Source organism: Ananas comosus, linkage group 23 (genome assembly GCF_001540865.1).
Source record: "Ananas comosus cultivar F153 linkage group 23, ASM154086v1, whole genome shotgun sequence".
Classification (NCBI taxonomy): Eukaryota; Viridiplantae; Streptophyta; class Magnoliopsida; order Poales; family Bromeliaceae; genus Ananas; species Ananas comosus.
Genome location: NC_033643.1, coordinates 3,166,515 through 3,183,947, shown reverse-complemented (window position 1 = coordinate 3,183,947; position 17,433 = coordinate 3,166,515). Strand labels below are relative to the sequence as shown.

Sequence of the window (17,433 nt, the reverse complement as noted above, 5' to 3'; positions counted from 1 at the left end):
TATTAAGATTCTATTTTATAACTTTAACCACTTTCCTCCTCCATTAATCTCCCACTCCCTCTCTTTTGTAACTCTTTTATATGCACCACTCCCCTCCTCCATTAATTAATCTCCTACTCCCTCTCTTTTGTAACTCTTTTACATACACCATAAAAAAATATCATCGTCTAATCTCCTACTCCGCACTCATCTCCCTCTTTCTCTCATTGTGTTAACAAAGAAGAAGAAGAAGAAGAAGAGCCTCTGAAGAATATTGTCTCCTTCAAGAAGCATCGTCCCGCGAAGCCGAGCCGCGACCTATATAAGTGCTCGCTGAGTCGGTCCGCGCGGGGGCCTCTGCTTACTATGTAAATTTAGTTATACAAATTAACTGTACTTAATATGTTATAGCTTTTTATATATCAATAAATCGTAAATATAAAATTTATTAAAATTTTTAAATTTTATTTTTATTATCTATCCGCTGCATCGCGCGGGTCTCTGCACTAGTAAGTCCATGGTTGGTGGAATGATTTATAAAACATTGGCTTCATAAATGAAGATTATTGTGTAAAAAAATACATTTTTTATATGCTGATGTGGTGATACTATCTACATAAATTTTTTTTTTTCGTTTTTCTTTTTACTACTTCTGAGCATATCTTTTCTGCAATCTCAAATAAAGTTGATGGCATCTTGATTTGGTTTGGATTAGAAACAACACTAAATCTAAGTATCTAACCTCACCTAAGTTCACCTGCCGAACCAACCCTGACTCGGGCTTTTTTTACATTTAGCCCCATCAAATTTTTTTTTCTATAAATAGTCCCATAAAATTTATATTTACAAAATTGGTCCTATCTCTGTCACTCAAGCGCCACGCAAGCACCACATTAGCGGCAGTTTAGCTTAAGTTGAATACGGTGAATCATTCACCGTGTCCAAACACGATGAATAATTCACCGTATTCCATTCTTTTTTCTACGACGATATTACGTAATATTTAGGGGTTTAAAATTTAGAAAGGCTATGGTGAATGATCATTCACCGTGTCCAAACACGATGAATAGTTTATCGTGTTCAATTTAACCTCCACTGTCATCGACGCTCGCGTAGCGCTCGCATGGCGAGGATAAAGTGAATCATGCAAATATATATTTAGGACTATTTATAGAATTTTTTTTTTAACTGGGACACACAAACCCAACATGAAGTGATAAATTAAGGGTTAATTTCGCTGCTAGTCCCTGAACTTTAAATCAATTTTCACTCTGGTCCTCAAAGTTTTGATTTTGACGTTCAAGATTCTAAACTTTCGATAATATTTCAATTTAGTTCATAAACCTAATTCATCCATTTGCTCGTACATTATTAGCACATTACTATTTCATATATCTCCTACTTATGATTCAATGCTCTAACTTTTATATACAAAAATAATTATAACTTAATAAGACTTCGTTGTTGAGATCTGAGACGGAACAAGTCAAAAAATTTATGGTAAATAGACGTACTGATGCATTATAGGCTAGTTTTGACTTAGCTTTTGGAGAGTGATTTATACTTAAGTGACTTTGATTTGAAAAATTACTTTTAGTTAAAACTTATAAAGTATTTGATAAATTGCAAAAAATATATTAACTAAATCGATAAAGATAAACGGCGATTCAAATGTCAAAGTTAAAAGACACTAGTTGAGTCAAATTAAGTAAAATAAAAAGTTAGATAATAAAACTACAAGTTTTGAAGGTTTGGTAGGAGGATTTAAAAGAGTAATAGAGAATTACAATAAGTTTTATACATTTTTACCAACTAATTACTACAAGTTATAATTGGAGATTGAACGCCCAATTTCCATAGGACAAAAATTGTAGAAAGGAGCACCTGTAGTTGCTTATACAAAAATTATAAGCTTTTTTTTAGAGATGGCGTGCTATTCATTTCGTTTATTTGTTTTACAAATAAATTTAACTGAAAATGTGAATCAATTAGAATTCGAACTTGGGACCTCAGATATCAACTGCTAAGCTCTTTGCCACTTGCGTTGTGAATTCAAGGCTTTTTCAAATATAAGAACGACTGTGCGACCAGATAGCCGCTCTACATAATTTTTATTTATATTTTTAAATTTTGGTCTGAATATGTAAAAATAAGAAAAATATTTTATTTTTGCAGAAGCTTAAATCTAGTATTTTTATTTTAACAAATTTATCAAAATAAACTTTTTTTTTTTTCGCTTGTCACGTGCAATACACGTGACCATCGGGCTAAATCTCCCTCACCAACATTTTTTAACAACAAAGCGAAGAGGATAAGGAGAGAGAAAGAGATTTGCACGCAAAACATCTCACGCACACTCTCCCTCTCTCTTTTGCTTCTTCGTCCTAAACCCTCCCACTCCCTCTCTCTCTCTCTCTCTCTCTCCTTACCCTAACAATGGCGGCCATGGCCGCGCTCGTCTCCTCCCCCTCCCTCTCCTTCTCCCACCACCACCACTCTCGTCGATCGCCGACCCTCACCTGCTCCGCGAAGCCTCCGCGCCCGGGGAGACCCGCCCTTCGCAAATCGCCTTCTCCCCGCGAGAACACCGACGAGGTAACCCCAGAACCTGAATCCTCACCCCCCTTTCACCACGCATTCCATCAGTTTGTCTCATTCGTGTGTTTAAGTGCTAAATTACAAATTTTTTGATGCTTTGGATGAATTTGAATGGGTTCAGGTTGAAGCAGTATCGCAAAAGAGGGTTCCGGGGAGGGGGAATGATGAGAAGGTGTATTTTCCGCCGGATGGCGCAAGGGGAGAGGCGGGGCGAGCGCAGTCGGCGGCGTTCAAGTCCGCAGGAGCGCAGAGGAAAGACAGGGGATTGGTGTATGATCTTAAGGAGAATCAGGCATGGCCTTTTTTAGCTAAATTTGTGTTTACTTCACTATATTGCTATTGTTGAATGTTAGATGAGTGAGTAATTGGTAACTGTTTCCTTTATCAGGTCAATGACACAGGGGGTTTTCAAGATGCAACATTTCTTAATGCTGTTGTGAAGGTATGAATTTTATTGTACTGTAGCATTTAGTTTGAACAATCAATTGATTCAATTTGGGAAAAAAGCACTATACTTCAATAAGTAGGTTGCTCTTAGGATAGTTAAGATTGGATTTATGCATTGTTAAGATGGCACTGCACTGTGAAGCTTTCTACAAATTGATTGATGTTAAAATGATTTTAACCATTTTAAGGGGACTAAAAGCTGAGTAATGTTGGTCTTCTTCTTTTGCTATTCTTCGTTTCTGTATTATTTTATATCATCATAATATCATATATGTAGTTGTAGAATCAATTTGGTGCATGCAAGCATTTTTTAGGAGATTTAAACTTGCCTAATAATTAGTGTTTTGTGTTTTTTCCTCCCTTTTATCTCTCTTCTCAGGTTTACTGCACACATACTGCACCTGATTACTCGCTTCCTTGGCAGAAACAAAGGCAATATACAAGTACAGGCAGGTATATTTTCGACTGCGTTTGCTGTAGCCTGGTGGCTTTTTTTTGGTGATATAATGGTCCTTCACTCTCTGTTCAATATGTAATCCTTCTCTATTTCTTGATCTACTATGTTTAGTAGACAAATCTGTCACAATACTTGTTGCAACCAAGGAGTGCTGTGCCTACCATGTAGGTGAGCACAGAACAGCATCTATTGTTGTCTCAGGGCTTCCTGGCATGGTACTGGGAAGTGTTGGGTTGGGCCTATGCTGTTGCATGGTGCCGAATTTGTGCTGATGGTACGGAGTGCTATGCCTACCATGTTTGTGCTGTTGGTTGGCTGTTTGCAAGTCTATGATCTCGCATATACTTGTACATTTTCGTCTTATTTTAATATGTATAGCTATCTAGATTGAGGGAAAAATTGCTGATGCTTACCTGACTTGCAGCGCTTTCATGATTGGTGATGGGAAGCTCTTAACAAATGCACATTGTGTCGAACATGACACCCAGGTATAAATCAGGAAATGGTGTAGTTGCACAATTATGTTTATTGTCGCATATATGTGCTTTCGTATTGTTGATGGCCTTTGTCCCAAATCCTCATATTTGAAACATCTTTGGAGGAAAGGATCTTAATTACAAGTAATTCTCGATTTACACGTGAGATTTAGAAGTTCCCCACTCTTTTCGTAGTCCTCGTATAGTTGTTTAAATATGTTAATATCTTACTTCCTTGAAATACATTATGGGAAGTTAAAGCTATTCTTCTGGGCAGGTCAAAGTGAAGAGAAGAGGTGACGATACCAAGTATGTGGCTAAGGTACTTAATTGAGGCTGCTAAAACTTGTGCTATTTTTAAAATTTAAAGCAAGTTTCATACCAGATTAATGCTTGTCAATTTAGTATGTAAGTTGATATTTATTTAGAGTATGCGGTGTTAAATTATCTTTGTATAAATCATTTGTAAATAATATGCTCCATGTTTGTACCTAATAAGCTTTCATTGTTTCCTAAATGTTGGTTGCTTGCAAATTTAATAATTTATTGTCTTTTGATATTTCTTTGGAGTTGCCTCCCCCGACTCTTTGGCTTCCTGTATGGCATGGAATTTTTATATTCAGTTTAGACAACTTCTGTTAGTGGTGCTTTATTCATGTTTCTTTCCATGTTCTCACATTGTTTTGTTTGTTGGCAAAAGTGAAAGATCAGGGACTTTTTCATGGCGATTCATAGCTCAATAGATTCTTTAATATGTGGAATGTATTAGTTCATTATTATATCTTGGTGTTTAGGTTACAAAGCTTAATGACACATTTTTTTGGCGAAGTTAGAAGCATGGTGCATCTTTCAAGGTCGAGAGACATAGTAACTGAAGTTTGGCCACTTGGAACAGTTTTCTGTGTCTTACTAACTTATAGCAACCTATCTCTCTGACTCTCCCGTCGCCACTGTAGGATGCTGAACTGAAGTCCTCAATTGTCAAAGGGTTCAGAGAGTCTCTTTTGTTTAGAAATCTATTAACTTCAAGCCTCCAAGTAGTTTCTGGTTCTAGGGGACAACTTAACATGTCAAATGAGTTATTATCCCTTACAAAGATGAGTAATTGAGTCAGAGTCACCAATTAGTAATAGAGGGAGGTGAAAAGGGTCTTTTGCCATTGAGGTTTTTATGTTAGATCATCTCTCTTTTACTGAAATCTAATTTAGATAGACATCGGAGATGTGAGGGAGGGAAACCACTTATAATTTGCTTCATTTTAGGTTTTTGGCTCTCTATCCAACTCCCAGACTCTATAATTATTTTCATCTATCTTATTTTTATTTTATTTTTTCATTATGACAGATCTTGGATAAAACTTACCGACCATAATTAAGTTGATATTTTACTTGACTGTTGGTCAAATGCTTTGTAAGTTTTTTTTGCATTATTGCTTTTTCACTATTGTGCCTTTCTTGGTGTCCTTGGACAAAATAATTAACTTCCAGCTGCTGATCCACATAAGTATTCTACTTTTCGCTTCATTAATTTTATTTTTATGATACCGATTAGACATGCTAGATGCCTAGTACTTGCATCTTAGTCTCAGTTTTGGTGTTAATGCCTTGTTCTATCCAGATAGAGGTTTTTTGGCTATTATTAAAACTGCTTCAAAGATTTCTTTGCTTAGAGAACATCTTACTGTCTCTGTTTGGTTCCTATGTATCCATTTTATGACTGCTTATTGCCCTATTAGTTTAATGATTATGAATGGTATAATTAATCCTCTGGAACTTGGATGTTGAATTTTGCCACTGACCTAATTTGCAGGTTTTAGCAAGAGGTATAGAATGTGATATTGCATTACTCTCGGTGGAAAATGAAGAGTTCTGGAGAGGTGCTGAGCCACTACGCATTGGCCGGTTGCCATGCCTTCAGGTTAATTTTTTTAGTTCGATGCATCCAGTGGATAATTTTGTTCAAAACATAAACATATCAAACACCTGATATTGTGTGACATTCTTGTTCATGTCTACAAATTAAACACGGATATGATCCTACATGGCATAATTAGCAGAACTGTGTGTGTTACCAAATATGCAGGAGAATGTCCACTTAGTTATATATTGTTAGAAAACTGATTTTTACAAGATTTTTTGGACCGAGTATTACCTGTGCTGGCCATGCTGCCCTGTCCTGGCCATCCCGTACCGTGCTAGGTCAGTACCAGTATGCAGCACACAGCTGTGTGCCAACATTAGCACACACTGCCAACTGTGTGCTGCTGTGTGCCACTGGCACGCGTTGTCGGCAGGCCATTGGCATGGGTGTGTGCCGGTGTGCCACACCTGACACCACCAATGGCACACTGGCGCACCCTATGCCAGTGGCATGGCAATCCTTGGTTTGGAGTGCTTTCTTTATGGTTTATTTTCATGTGAAGTTGCATCATCAGTACGAATGCATTCTTTTGAGCACCATAAGGCATGTCATATTAGCTGTTAATTTGTTTTGATGTCTTTTCAACTATGCTTAATGTTGTTACTTATGATTTTCAGGATGCAGTGACGGTTGTAGGATATCCATTAGGTGGAGATACTATATCCGTGACAAAGGGCGTTGTTTCACGGATTGAGGTTTGATATTATTCAAATTCTATCAGTCCTAGCCCTCCCTTTGCCAATCTATTTGTTGATTTCATCTCCATGATCAGGATCAGTATATCACAGAACTTTAATCGCAACAATTACATTGGTAATATTATTGTTCTCTATGTGGACTTGATTAATTTGCTACACTACCTGACTCTACCGTTATCACCTCCTGACTAGGTCAGGTTACTTCATATGCTCATGGAGCATCAGATCTGCTTGGTATTCAAATTGATGCAGCTATAAATCCAGGTTTGTGGACTTCAAATGTACACCTGTACCAATAATAACTAATTACTTTTGCCCTGCAATTTCTTGTCAGATTTGTTGAGCGTATTAGCTCACTTCCACTCAGCTTTCTCTTAATTCTACTCTAGTACTACTATGGAAGCTACAGTATGCTTCTTGTTTTGCAGGGAATAGTGGTGGGCCTGCTTTTAATGACCAAGGGGAATGCATTGGAGTAGCATTTCAGGTAGTTCGATTATATTCTACTAACTATTATAGTTGTAAAATTCTTTATGTTCCTCAATATGCCAACTGTTGCTAGTTTGATTGTGTTATCTTTTGATAATATTTTTTTATGATTTTCTTACCAAATACCTCATTTAGGTTTTCAGGTCTGAAGAAGCTGAAAATATTGGATATGTGATTCCCACTACCGTGGTGTCTCATTTTCTGAATGACTATGATAGGAATGGGAAGTACACTGGTTAGTAAACTGATCATATTTTGTTTATTTGCCTAATTCGCATTGTCCTCTCGACTTTCTAGGCATATCTTATCTTGAAGTACTTTCCTTTGCTTCAAGCTACTATGTCTAAGTCATAACATTTCAGTAGACAATTTGTCCCAGGATTTACTGTAGAGAAATGCAAGACGGGGATTTTAGTTTGTTTTAAGATCTAAGCTGTTAACTATTCTTTTGAAGTATATATTTCTGGGTTATTATATATATAGAGTAGGGCTACTGTGCTATTAGGAGTACAACACCTCTTGTGCTCCTAAGTTTCTAACCATTCATCAATTTTGATCGGTGGTTAGGATGAGAGGGAGAGTCGGAGAGAAGAGAAATTGGGTTGCTCAATTTCTCTTCTTTTTGAATTTCTCTTCAATTTCTCTTCTCTCTCTCATCTTGACCACCCATCAAAATTGATGGATGGTTAGGAACTTAGGAGCACAAGGGCTACTGTACTCCTAATAGCACAGTAACCCTACTCTCTCTCTCTCTCTCTCTCTCTCTCTCTCTATATATATATATATATATATATATATATATATATATAGAGCTAAGTTGTTATACTATAGGTAGCATAGAGGCCTCCGTGCTACTAAGTTGTTTTCAATAATGCGGCTACCAAATCAACGATCGGCTTCATTAGACTTAATCCACACTATAGAAAATATTTGAAAACTAAATTTCATAATTTTTCGACATTATTTGGCTAGTGATCAAAAGGTCTCAAAATTGACAATTTTAATGGTTGATGTGATACGTTTGTGAATTTAACGGTGTAAAACAATCCAAATCTGATAAAATTTTTTAAAAAATTCTTTACACTATTTAGAGTAAGATCGGCACATCTAATCTTAAATTCAAGTCTTTTATCATCATTTTTATGAGGTTTTTATTTTCAGCCATTCATTTTTAGACTACTTGTTTGATAGGTAAATAATGTCGAAAAATTATGAAATTTAGTTTTCAAATACTTTTAATAGTGTAGATCAAGTCTAACGAAGCTGATCGTCTATTTGGAAACCGTATCATTGAAAATAATTTGGTAGCACGGTAGCATCTGATAGTATAGCAACCGGACTCATATATATATGTATATATATACATATATATGTATATATATATGAGCTTATTCCTACATATTTAAATGCTTAAGAGTTAAACCTAAACAGTTGGCAGCTGAAAGTATGCATTCATACACTGTAAAAGCAAATTTTTTTTATGGGCTAATTTCCATTTAATTGAAATACATATTATAACATTTTGAAAACATCAGGATTTCCTTCCCTTGGGGTCTTACTTCAAAAGTTAGAGAATCCAGCATTGCGTGCATGCTTGAAAGTGCCATCCAATGAGGTATGTGTTCTGCTTATCATTTTGATTTTGTCCTTTATATTAGTATCTTATCTGAATGACTGATCGATAAGAGTTGCCATCATTCTGCTTTAATATTATTTGCTTTTAAAGGTATGTGTTCTGCTCTCATTGTGTTTTTTTTTTTTTTTTTTTTTTTTTTTTTTTTTTTTTTTTTTTTTCTGTTCTAATTTCATTCCTACTTGCTTTTGAAGGGCGTGCTTGTTCGTAGAGTTGAACCTACTTCTCCAGCTAACAATGTTTTAAAGAAGGTAAACTGTGACATATGGATCTGAAATTGTTGTTGAATATGTATCCAGTACTTATACTGAATTCTGTAAGTATCTTTGTTGAAGATTCTTGTCATAGCTTGACAACAGCCTAAGCTTGGGTTTCCTTTTGGCTTAGTAGCATGCTATTACTTTTTATATTCTTTGTGGTTCAGAAATATTGTTGAACTTGAGCATAGAACTTTTGATAGGGTAGGGGTTTCAAGGGATTAGAGAAATCTTCTTTTTCAGAGCTGGTTATTATTAAATGCCATATGTGCAGGCTTGAGTCTTGTGATTGGATATTTCTTTTAAAGGAATTGCCACCCAACATTCTACATTATTTTTTCAAATGAATTGAATACTGGATATGAAGCACCAATTTACTATTCAAGTAACTTTTGGATGTTTCATTTCTTTCCAGGGAGATGTGATTGTGAGCTTTGATGGTGTTCATGTGGGGAGTGAAGGAACTGTCCCATTCCGCTCTACAGAGCGTATTGCTTTCCGCTACCTCATTAGTCAAAAGTAAAGAGCTCTGTGAACTTCTCTTTCTTTTTCTGTTGTCTTGAACATTACAAGTACAAGAAATTATCAATGTCTCAACTATTTTCACATGTTCTTATTAATTTATGAATACAAGTTAAATCTTTTTATCTTCCTCAATTGCCACTAAAAAACTGTATTAGAAGAATTTTCTTGGACAATTAATTCATAGCATTCCTTATTAATCCTCATATGCTTTGTCAGATTGAGTCTCCTTAATTTGATATGTTTTCTACGAGAGCTTGTAATTAATAACACGTTTTATCGGTTCCTTAAGCATAAAGTTGCAAGATCTCTTTAAGCATGCTAATTTTTCGGATCACCAGATTTTCAGGTGATGTTGCGGAGCTTGGCATCATTCGAGCAGGATCCTATATGAAAGTTCAAACTGTTTTGCAGCCACGGGTTCATCTGGTAAAAACCAGTCTCACTTCTTACCATAGTTAGTTAATTCGCGAATTATTCGCGAATTTTTGAAAATCCGAATTAAACGGCCGTTTTCGAATTTTTGGGAAAAATTCAGAAAAAAGGGGATTTTTTGACTAAAAATACGTGTTCGCGTATTATACGGCGAGCCGAATTATTCGGCCAAAAAAAACGGATCGCGCCCGCACCGCCCACGCCTGCCCGCACGCGCTCCCGCACGCGCTCCCGCACGATCCCGCATTCGCTCGCAGGCCGGCTGGCCCAAAACAGTAAAATACAAAAAAAAAAAGAAAAAAAACCTTTCCAAACACCTCGCCTAAGACCAAAAAAAAAAAAAAATCTTTTCGAATTTTTACTTAATTAGCTTAATTTCGTAGCTATTTATTCTTATATTTTTAAAAGATATGAATATTTATGCTAACAGCATAAATCTTGAGAGAAAAAAAATTTAATTTAGTAGCCGAATTTTTTATCCCGAATTTTTAATTGGTAAACGTATAATATCCATATAAATCACGTATCCGAATAATTGATGAATCCGTTTTTTAGCCCCTTTTTTTTCAACGAATTTAAAAATTAGAAGACGAATTTTATCCGAATTATACCCGTACCGAATTTTTGCCGAATCCGAATTAACTAACTATGCTTCTTACCATAGTAAATTTTCCTCTATCGAACTCCCAAAATAATAATGGATCAAATTTTCCTGTTTCTTTCCCTAATTAAGGTGCCATATCACATTGAAGGGGGGCAACCTTCATATCTGATAATCGCTGGCCTTGTTTTCACTCCATTGTCGGAACCCTTGATAGAGTAAGTAGATCTTGATCGGTTCATTTGTTCTTAGCTTCAATACTCTTGAGAAAGTCTAATCTCTCCACCTTGACTTTTTTGCTTCATATTACAGCGAGGAATGTGAAGATTCAATAGGGGTAAGTTTAATAATCCGAAGCTCCTTGATTCTTTTCATGCTTCCACCATTTCCATGCCAAGAATTTTTAGGTTTCTGAGTTTATAAAGCTGTCTTCTATTTACAGCTGAAGTTACTAGCCAAGGCACGATATTCATTAGCAAGGTTCGAAGGAGAAGAACTCATAATTCTGTCACAGGTTAGTCGTGTTCTTCTTAGTCAAGTCCTTTACTATTCAATTTTGTACATTGCCAGAGGAAAAATTACTGAATCCTGGGGAATAGCTGAATAATTACTACATTAAAATTAAACAAGAAAAGTGTTCTTCCCAAAAGACAACTCGGTTATTTGAAATCCTTTCAGACATTTGCCCTTACATTGGAAGAGTTTCATACAATATCTATATTTTTATTGATATTAATATATCATCGTAAACCTTTGGATTTGTTGACATTGTGATTTATGTTGTGCACTAATCGCAGCGTCTCAGAATCAGATGCTCCAAATCACCTGTTTTTCTTTTGTTCTGCTACTTTCTCTATAGTTCTCCTTAATTTTTCTCCCTTTTTATCCTAGGTTTTAGCAAATGAAGTAAACATTGGATATGAGGATATGGGCAATCAGCAGGTAAACCTCTTCCTGCTCTTCTTATTTAATTTGCCTTGATGTTATTGAAGTATTAATAAATTTGATGAATTACCAATGGTTTCTAGGTTATTAAATTCAATGGGACTGTAATAAAAAACATTCGCCATCTTGCTCATCTCGTCGACAGTACGTAGACCTTAGTGCTATTTACCACTTCCTTTCCTTTGTGGTTGCCAAATCATCACATTTGTTATCCTAACTTAATACTGATCTGCAGCTTGCAAAGACAAGTATTTGATATTTGAATTCGAAGACAATTTTCTCGCTGTTTTGGAACGAGAGGCGGCTGCCGCTGCTTCATCATGTATTCTGAAGGATTACGGAATTCCATCCGAGAGATCATCCGATTTGTTAGAGCAGTATGTGGATTTAAACGATGATAACTGTTTGTTGACTGAGGAAATCGGCGAAAGCCCCGTTTCAAATTTCGAAATCGGATTTGATGGTCTTCTGTGGGCTTGAACTCAGTAATCCGACCAGCAAGTCATTGATGAAAGCCACAAATTCTGCTTCAGAACAGAAAGAGTGATGGAGCTGATTGAAAAATCAACGAAAACGGCTTTTTAATCCATTGCGCGACTTTTCAAGACTTGTGCATGGTTTGTAGAATTTCTCCATTCCCCGCAGGTAAAATTTTGACCGCACAAGCACGCAAAGATATCCTCCGCGCAAACACGAAGATGTTGTATCTTAAATTGCCAAAAATTGGCGTTCTTTACATTATTCTTTTTCCATCGTTTATTGAGGTGGGAATTTAATCCGATTTTGTCAACTTGTTGTCTCGATGACGGGTAACTTATGTAAATTTTAGAAACATGCAATAAATCGTGAGGAACTTTCGATTCATGTGTGTTTAAAGCGACTTTGGCAGCTAATTTCATTGTGTTTCCACAGGTTTGTTTGTGCTTCATAATTTTGATTGGTAGTAGTAAATTCTCTTCTCTTCTCTTCTTAAAAGGTCTTCTAGTTAATGAAAATGAAGTTGCTATTTCATTTTTTTTTTTTTTTTGGGAAAAGAAGAGTTTATATGTAGGTTTTTTAGTGCAATAGTCTTCTCCTAAAATTTTATTTGTAAATTCTAAAAATAGATTTGTTAAATTTTTATTTGTAAATATAATCCTATAAAAGCGGTGAATGATTCACCGTTTTTAAAAACGGTGAACCATTCACCGCTTTCTTTCTTTTTCTGACTTATTTCTATATTTCTACGATAGTAAAAGCGGTGAATGATTTACCGCTTTTATTCTTTTTCTACTCCTAATGAGAAGTTATGAATGCGGTAAATTATTCACCGCATTTGACCGTATTTAGAGTTTATTTTTATAATTATTTTTTAAAAAAAACTATTTTTACAATTATAAAAATCGATAGGATTATTTATAAAAAAAATTCGTTTAGCTTTTTTTTTAGTGTTGATAAAGGGTTTTTTTATAAAATAACCCTCTAAAATTTTAAAATTGGAGAAATAATTTTGTCAAAATTTTATTTGAAAAAATAATCCTCCTTTCGCTACGTAGGCGCGACGTCAGATTTTTACTATAAATGCAGTAAATCATTCACCGCCTTCAAATATATATAATGAAGGCGATGAATGATTCACCGCCTTCATAATATATATGTAAAGGCAGTGAATCATTTACCGTCTAAGTTCTAAAGTTAAACACAGATTAGACGGTGAATCATTTACTGTTTTCATATATTTATTATGAAAGCGGTGAATGATTCGCCGTCTTTATTATATATATGTAAAGGCAGTGAATCATTGACCGTCTTTATAGCAAAAATCCAACGTGGCGAAATAGTTAGTTTTTCAAATAAAATTTTGATAGAGTTATTTTGCCAATTTGAAATTTTTGAAAGGTCATTTTATAAATTGATAAACTCGAGCAGTGTTTTCAGCTTAAAATATCTGGAGCTTCATCTGTGGCAGAACTTTCACTGAAACATTTTGTCTCAAAATTTTCCAATTATAGTTATCATGCTTTTCAAACAAACAATTTGATTTATAATTTAAATATCTTCCAACAAAATTAAAACTAAGAATGAAAGAGTGCATGAAGTAACTTTTATCCTATTTCAAGGAGTGTTACTGTGGAAAATGACAAGGGATTATTTACCTAAATTTATTAATTTTTTACGGTCCGATTATTAAAAAAACTAAACACGCTGTCCCTTGATATGATATTTAATAAAGGAAGATTTAAACTATCCATCTCCGTCTTCAAATTTTTAATTTATTATAATTTAAATTTTACGATCTAATCTCTTCGTCTGAATATTATTAAAGTATCACTAATATAAGAGATTATATGAAATTTTATTCATCATCATCATTAATTGTGACAAATTCTCATATAGTTATTAGTTAGAGGACCAAAAGTGTAGCAATAAAGGAAAAACTAAAATAGGAATATATATATATATATATATATATATATATATATATATATATATATATAGAGAGAGAGAGAGAGAGAGAGAGAGANGAGAGAGAGAGAGAGAGGAGGGAGAGGGGATGGCGACGACGATGGTGGGATCGCTGCGGAGGGTGTTGAGCGCGGCGGCGGTGCGGGGGGCGGCGGAGGCGCGGGCGGCGATATTCGGGCACGTGCTGAACCCGTCGGGGAAGCGGTCGGCGCACAAGATCCTGCGCAAGAAGCTCATCGGATGGAAGGTCGCGCAGTGGTACCCCTACGACATCAAGAACGACGATCCCCGCGTCCTCGCCCGCGAGGAGAAAGAGTAAGAACAACAACTCAACCACCCCTTCTTTCCCCTCTTCTCTCAGAAATATTCGCTAACAACTGTAAAGGAGATAAAGATTCATCAGTTATGATGTTTTGCTCATGCTCGCCAACTGTTTGTTCATATGCCTGTGTGAAGGTCATTAGGTTCGTCAATTGTAATGTAGCATATTGAGCTCGTGCTAACCTAACTGTCGGCGCATATGTCCTGCGAGAAGCACATAGGATCGAAAATCGCAAAGTAGTACCACTAGCTCAAGAACACCAACTCTGCGTTCATATGCCTGTGTGAAGGTCATTAGGTTCGTCAATTGTAATGTAGCATCATTAGCTTCTGCTCACCAAATATTCGCTATGCATGTGTAAAGGACATAAGATTCATCAGTAATGACATCATTTGCTCATGCTCACCAACTGTTTGTTCATATGCCTGTGTGAAGGTCATTAGGTTCGTCAATTGTAATGTAGCATCATTAGCTTGTGCTCACCAACTGTTTGTTCATATGCCTGTGTGAAGGTCATTAGGTTCGTCAATTGTAATGTAGCGTCATTTGCTTGTGCTCACCAACTGTTTGTTCATATGCCTGTGTGAAGGTCATTAGGTTCGTCAATTGTAATGTAGCGTCATTTGCTTGTGCTCACCAACTGTTTGTTCATATGCCTGTGTGAAGGTCATTAGGTTCGTCAATTGTAATGTAGCATCATTTGCTTGTACTCAACCAACTGTTTGTTTATATGCCTGTGTGGCTTGATTTACTCATGCTCCCCATCTGTTTGTTCATATGCCTGTGTAAACGGCATTAGATTCATCAGTTGTTGTAGCATCATTTACTTGTGCTCACGACCTGTTTGTTCATATGCCTGTGTGAAGGAGATAAAATTCATAGATTGTAGCATCATTTACTTATTCTCACCAAGTGTTTGTTCATATGCCTGTGTAAAGAAGATAAGATTCTATACTCAGGTTGAATATTTTCATTATATTTGATGAGATCTTTTGTTGATTTTGTTGACGGCAAATGGTAGGTTTGTACGCAAGTGTAGAAACTTCTCTTGTGCACTCTATGAACGAAGATCAATACAATTTCTTATTGTTTGTCGGAAAGTTAAGCGATCACACTGTATATTGATTCTTTTATGCTGCTAATGCCTGAAAACAAACTGGTGAGGCCACGGTCCAATTCATGCATTAGATAATATCGAAGCTACTCACGAGCAGATGAATAATGCGATTTAAGGAAACACAAATCTATGGTGCTTGTACTGAAAATGATTTATCTGCATTTTTAATGTGCTTATGCATCTTGCTTTGTGTGTTATCATTTAGAACAAGCCATTTCTTTCCTTTCGCAGGCGTTTGGCTAAATTGGAAATGCTGAAGCGTCGCGGTAAGGGTCCGCCAAAGAAGGGCCAGGGGAGGCGTGCCGTCAAACGCAATAAGTGATTGCAACATCCCTCCTTGTTTCTTCTCACTTTTCAGCTCCAATAATGTAGCCTTTTTCTTTTTCCCAACCAAACAGTGAGTGTGTTTGTATTATTAGGTTTTGGAAATGTTTTATCTCATGTAGATTTGCCTGTAGGAAATTATTATTATCATCTTTATTACTGGATAATATTTTGGGTTAAACAAACCATTACGCTGCACCGCCGATGCTTTGCAACTTTGATGTTGACCCTGCTATGGTGTTTTAATTATAGCTTATTTCAAGCCGATTTGGCGCGTGCGAAACCAAAATAAGCCGTTTTTGTTAATCGGCAAATTCTCTGTTAGGTTTTCGGTTTGATCTTGAACTGGGCACATGGAGTTAACTGTTGTTTAGTTGCTCCATTTTTCTTTTGTAAGAAATTGCTTTTCACTGTAGCACAAGCGGAAGCTTCGTATTGAAGATTCCACTCTTACAGCCTAACCCTTTTTCATTTCTCGATTATAGTAGAAGCTCTGTTTAGAGATGTCAACGGGGGCGGATTTTTAAAAATCCGAATCCGAACCGGACTCCAAACCCGAAATCCGAACCTGACAGATTTTAAAAATTCATATCCAAAGATTCAAAATCCGAACCCGACCAAAAATCTGAAACCCGAATCCAAACCCGAAATAATTATTTTTTTTTAATATTTCACAATATATTATATTAAATCTAAATTTTTAAAATACTAATTCAAATATAACATTCAATATTTATATACATATTATATGTAATGTAAAATAAATTCGGGTTCGAGTCTTGTTCGGATTTAGATCGGATACAGTCAAAATTTATATCCAAATCCATATATGTCGAATTTTTATTTTTGATATCCATATTTAAAATTATATTCGTTTAGCATTGTATAAATCCGCTCCATTCGAATTCGGATAAAATTTCAGGCATCCGTACTCATTGACATCCCTAGCTCGGTTTCTCATTTTTCGACTGCCAGTTTGGTGCTTTTCGGAGTAGAAAAGCTGTCATAAATGGGAAGCTTGGTTGTCTCACCTGCCGAATGCTGTTATTGGTTTCTCTTCTTTTTTTTTTTTGTGTTAGAATAGTGAAGTTGTTGTAAAAACTAAACTGAAGAGTGCGGAGGAATAAATATTTCATCAGTTGTACTCCAGAGCAGTCGAAGAATATATATATATATATATATAGAGAGAGAGAGAGAGAGAGAGAGAGAGAGAGAGTTGCGCTGGTATGCTTATGAAAGCACGGAGGCCTCCGTGCTTTCAAGTCGTTTTTGATACTCGGACTTTCGAATCGACGATCGGCTCCGTTAGAGTTGATCTAGAGTATTTGAAGTACCTAGAAAATAAATTTTGCGATTTTTCGATATCATTTGGCTAGTGATCGAAGGGGCTCAAAATCAATAATTTTAACGGCTGTGGTGAGCCGGTTGCAAGTTTAACGGTGTAGAAATATCCAAATTATATAAAATTTTGATAGAAAATTCTTTATACCATATAAAACAAGATCAATAATTTTGATCTAAAATTTTAATATCATATCATCATATTTTGTAAGATTTTTATTTTCAACCGTTGATTTTGAGCCACTTCGATCACTAGGCAAATGATATCGAAAAATCGCAAAATTTATTTTCTAAATACTTCAAATACTCTAGATCAAGTCTAACGAAGCCGATCGTCGATTCGAAAGTCCGAATATCGAAAACAAAGTGGAAGCACGAAGCCCTCGGTGCTTCCATAAGCATCCTAGCCGCACTATATATATATATA

At 35.8% G+C, this 17,433-nt stretch overlaps 2 protein-coding genes across 2 annotated transcripts; both read left to right on the top strand.

Annotated features, from left to right (window-relative positions):
* Positions 2,285–12,333, top strand: LOC109728150 (protease Do-like 2, chloroplastic). The gene is made up of 21 exons (XM_020258497.1): positions 2,285–2,574; positions 2,699–2,869; positions 2,966–3,019; positions 3,404–3,477; positions 3,906–3,969; positions 4,235–4,279; positions 5,767–5,874; positions 6,495–6,572; positions 6,773–6,839; positions 7,004–7,062; positions 7,200–7,299; positions 8,600–8,679; positions 8,892–8,948; positions 9,370–9,473; positions 9,818–9,905; positions 10,645–10,730; positions 10,825–10,849; positions 10,955–11,026; positions 11,404–11,454; positions 11,541–11,601; positions 11,693–12,333. Exons 1-21 carry the CDS (start codon positions 2,416–2,418, stop codon positions 11,935–11,937), a joined length of 1,848 nt encoding a protein of 615 aa, XP_020114086.1. The 5' UTR covers positions 2,285–2,415; the 3' UTR covers positions 11,938–12,333.
* On the top strand, positions 13,953–15,889 carry LOC109727828. The gene is made up of 2 exons (XM_020258022.1): positions 13,953–14,217; positions 15,573–15,889. The coding sequence occupies exons 1-2, from the start codon at positions 13,991–13,993 to the stop codon at positions 15,661–15,663; spliced, it is 318 nt and encodes a 105-aa protein (XP_020113611.1). The 5' UTR covers positions 13,953–13,990; the 3' UTR covers positions 15,664–15,889.

Excerpts from the sequence above, each read along its gene's own strand:
- LOC109728150 (XM_020258497.1), top strand. The coding sequence starts at position 2,416 with ATGGCGGCCATGGCCGCGCTCGTCTCCTCCCCCTCCCTCTCCTTCTCC. Across the intron at positions 9,906-10,644 it reads TGCAGCCACGGGTTCATCTG|GTGCCATATCACATTGAAGG; the intron begins GTAAAAACCAGT and ends TCCCTAATTAAG. Across the intron at positions 10,731-10,824 it reads TTGTCGGAACCCTTGATAGA|CGAGGAATGTGAAGATTCAA; the intron begins GTAAGTAGATCT and ends TTCATATTACAG.
- LOC109727828 (XM_020258022.1), top strand. The coding sequence starts at position 13,991 with ATGGCGACGACGATGGTGGGATCGCTGCGGAGGGTGTTGAGCGCGGCG. Across the intron at positions 14,218-15,572 it reads CTCGCCCGCGAGGAGAAAGA|GCGTTTGGCTAAATTGGAAA; the intron begins GTAAGAACAACA and ends TTCCTTTCGCAG.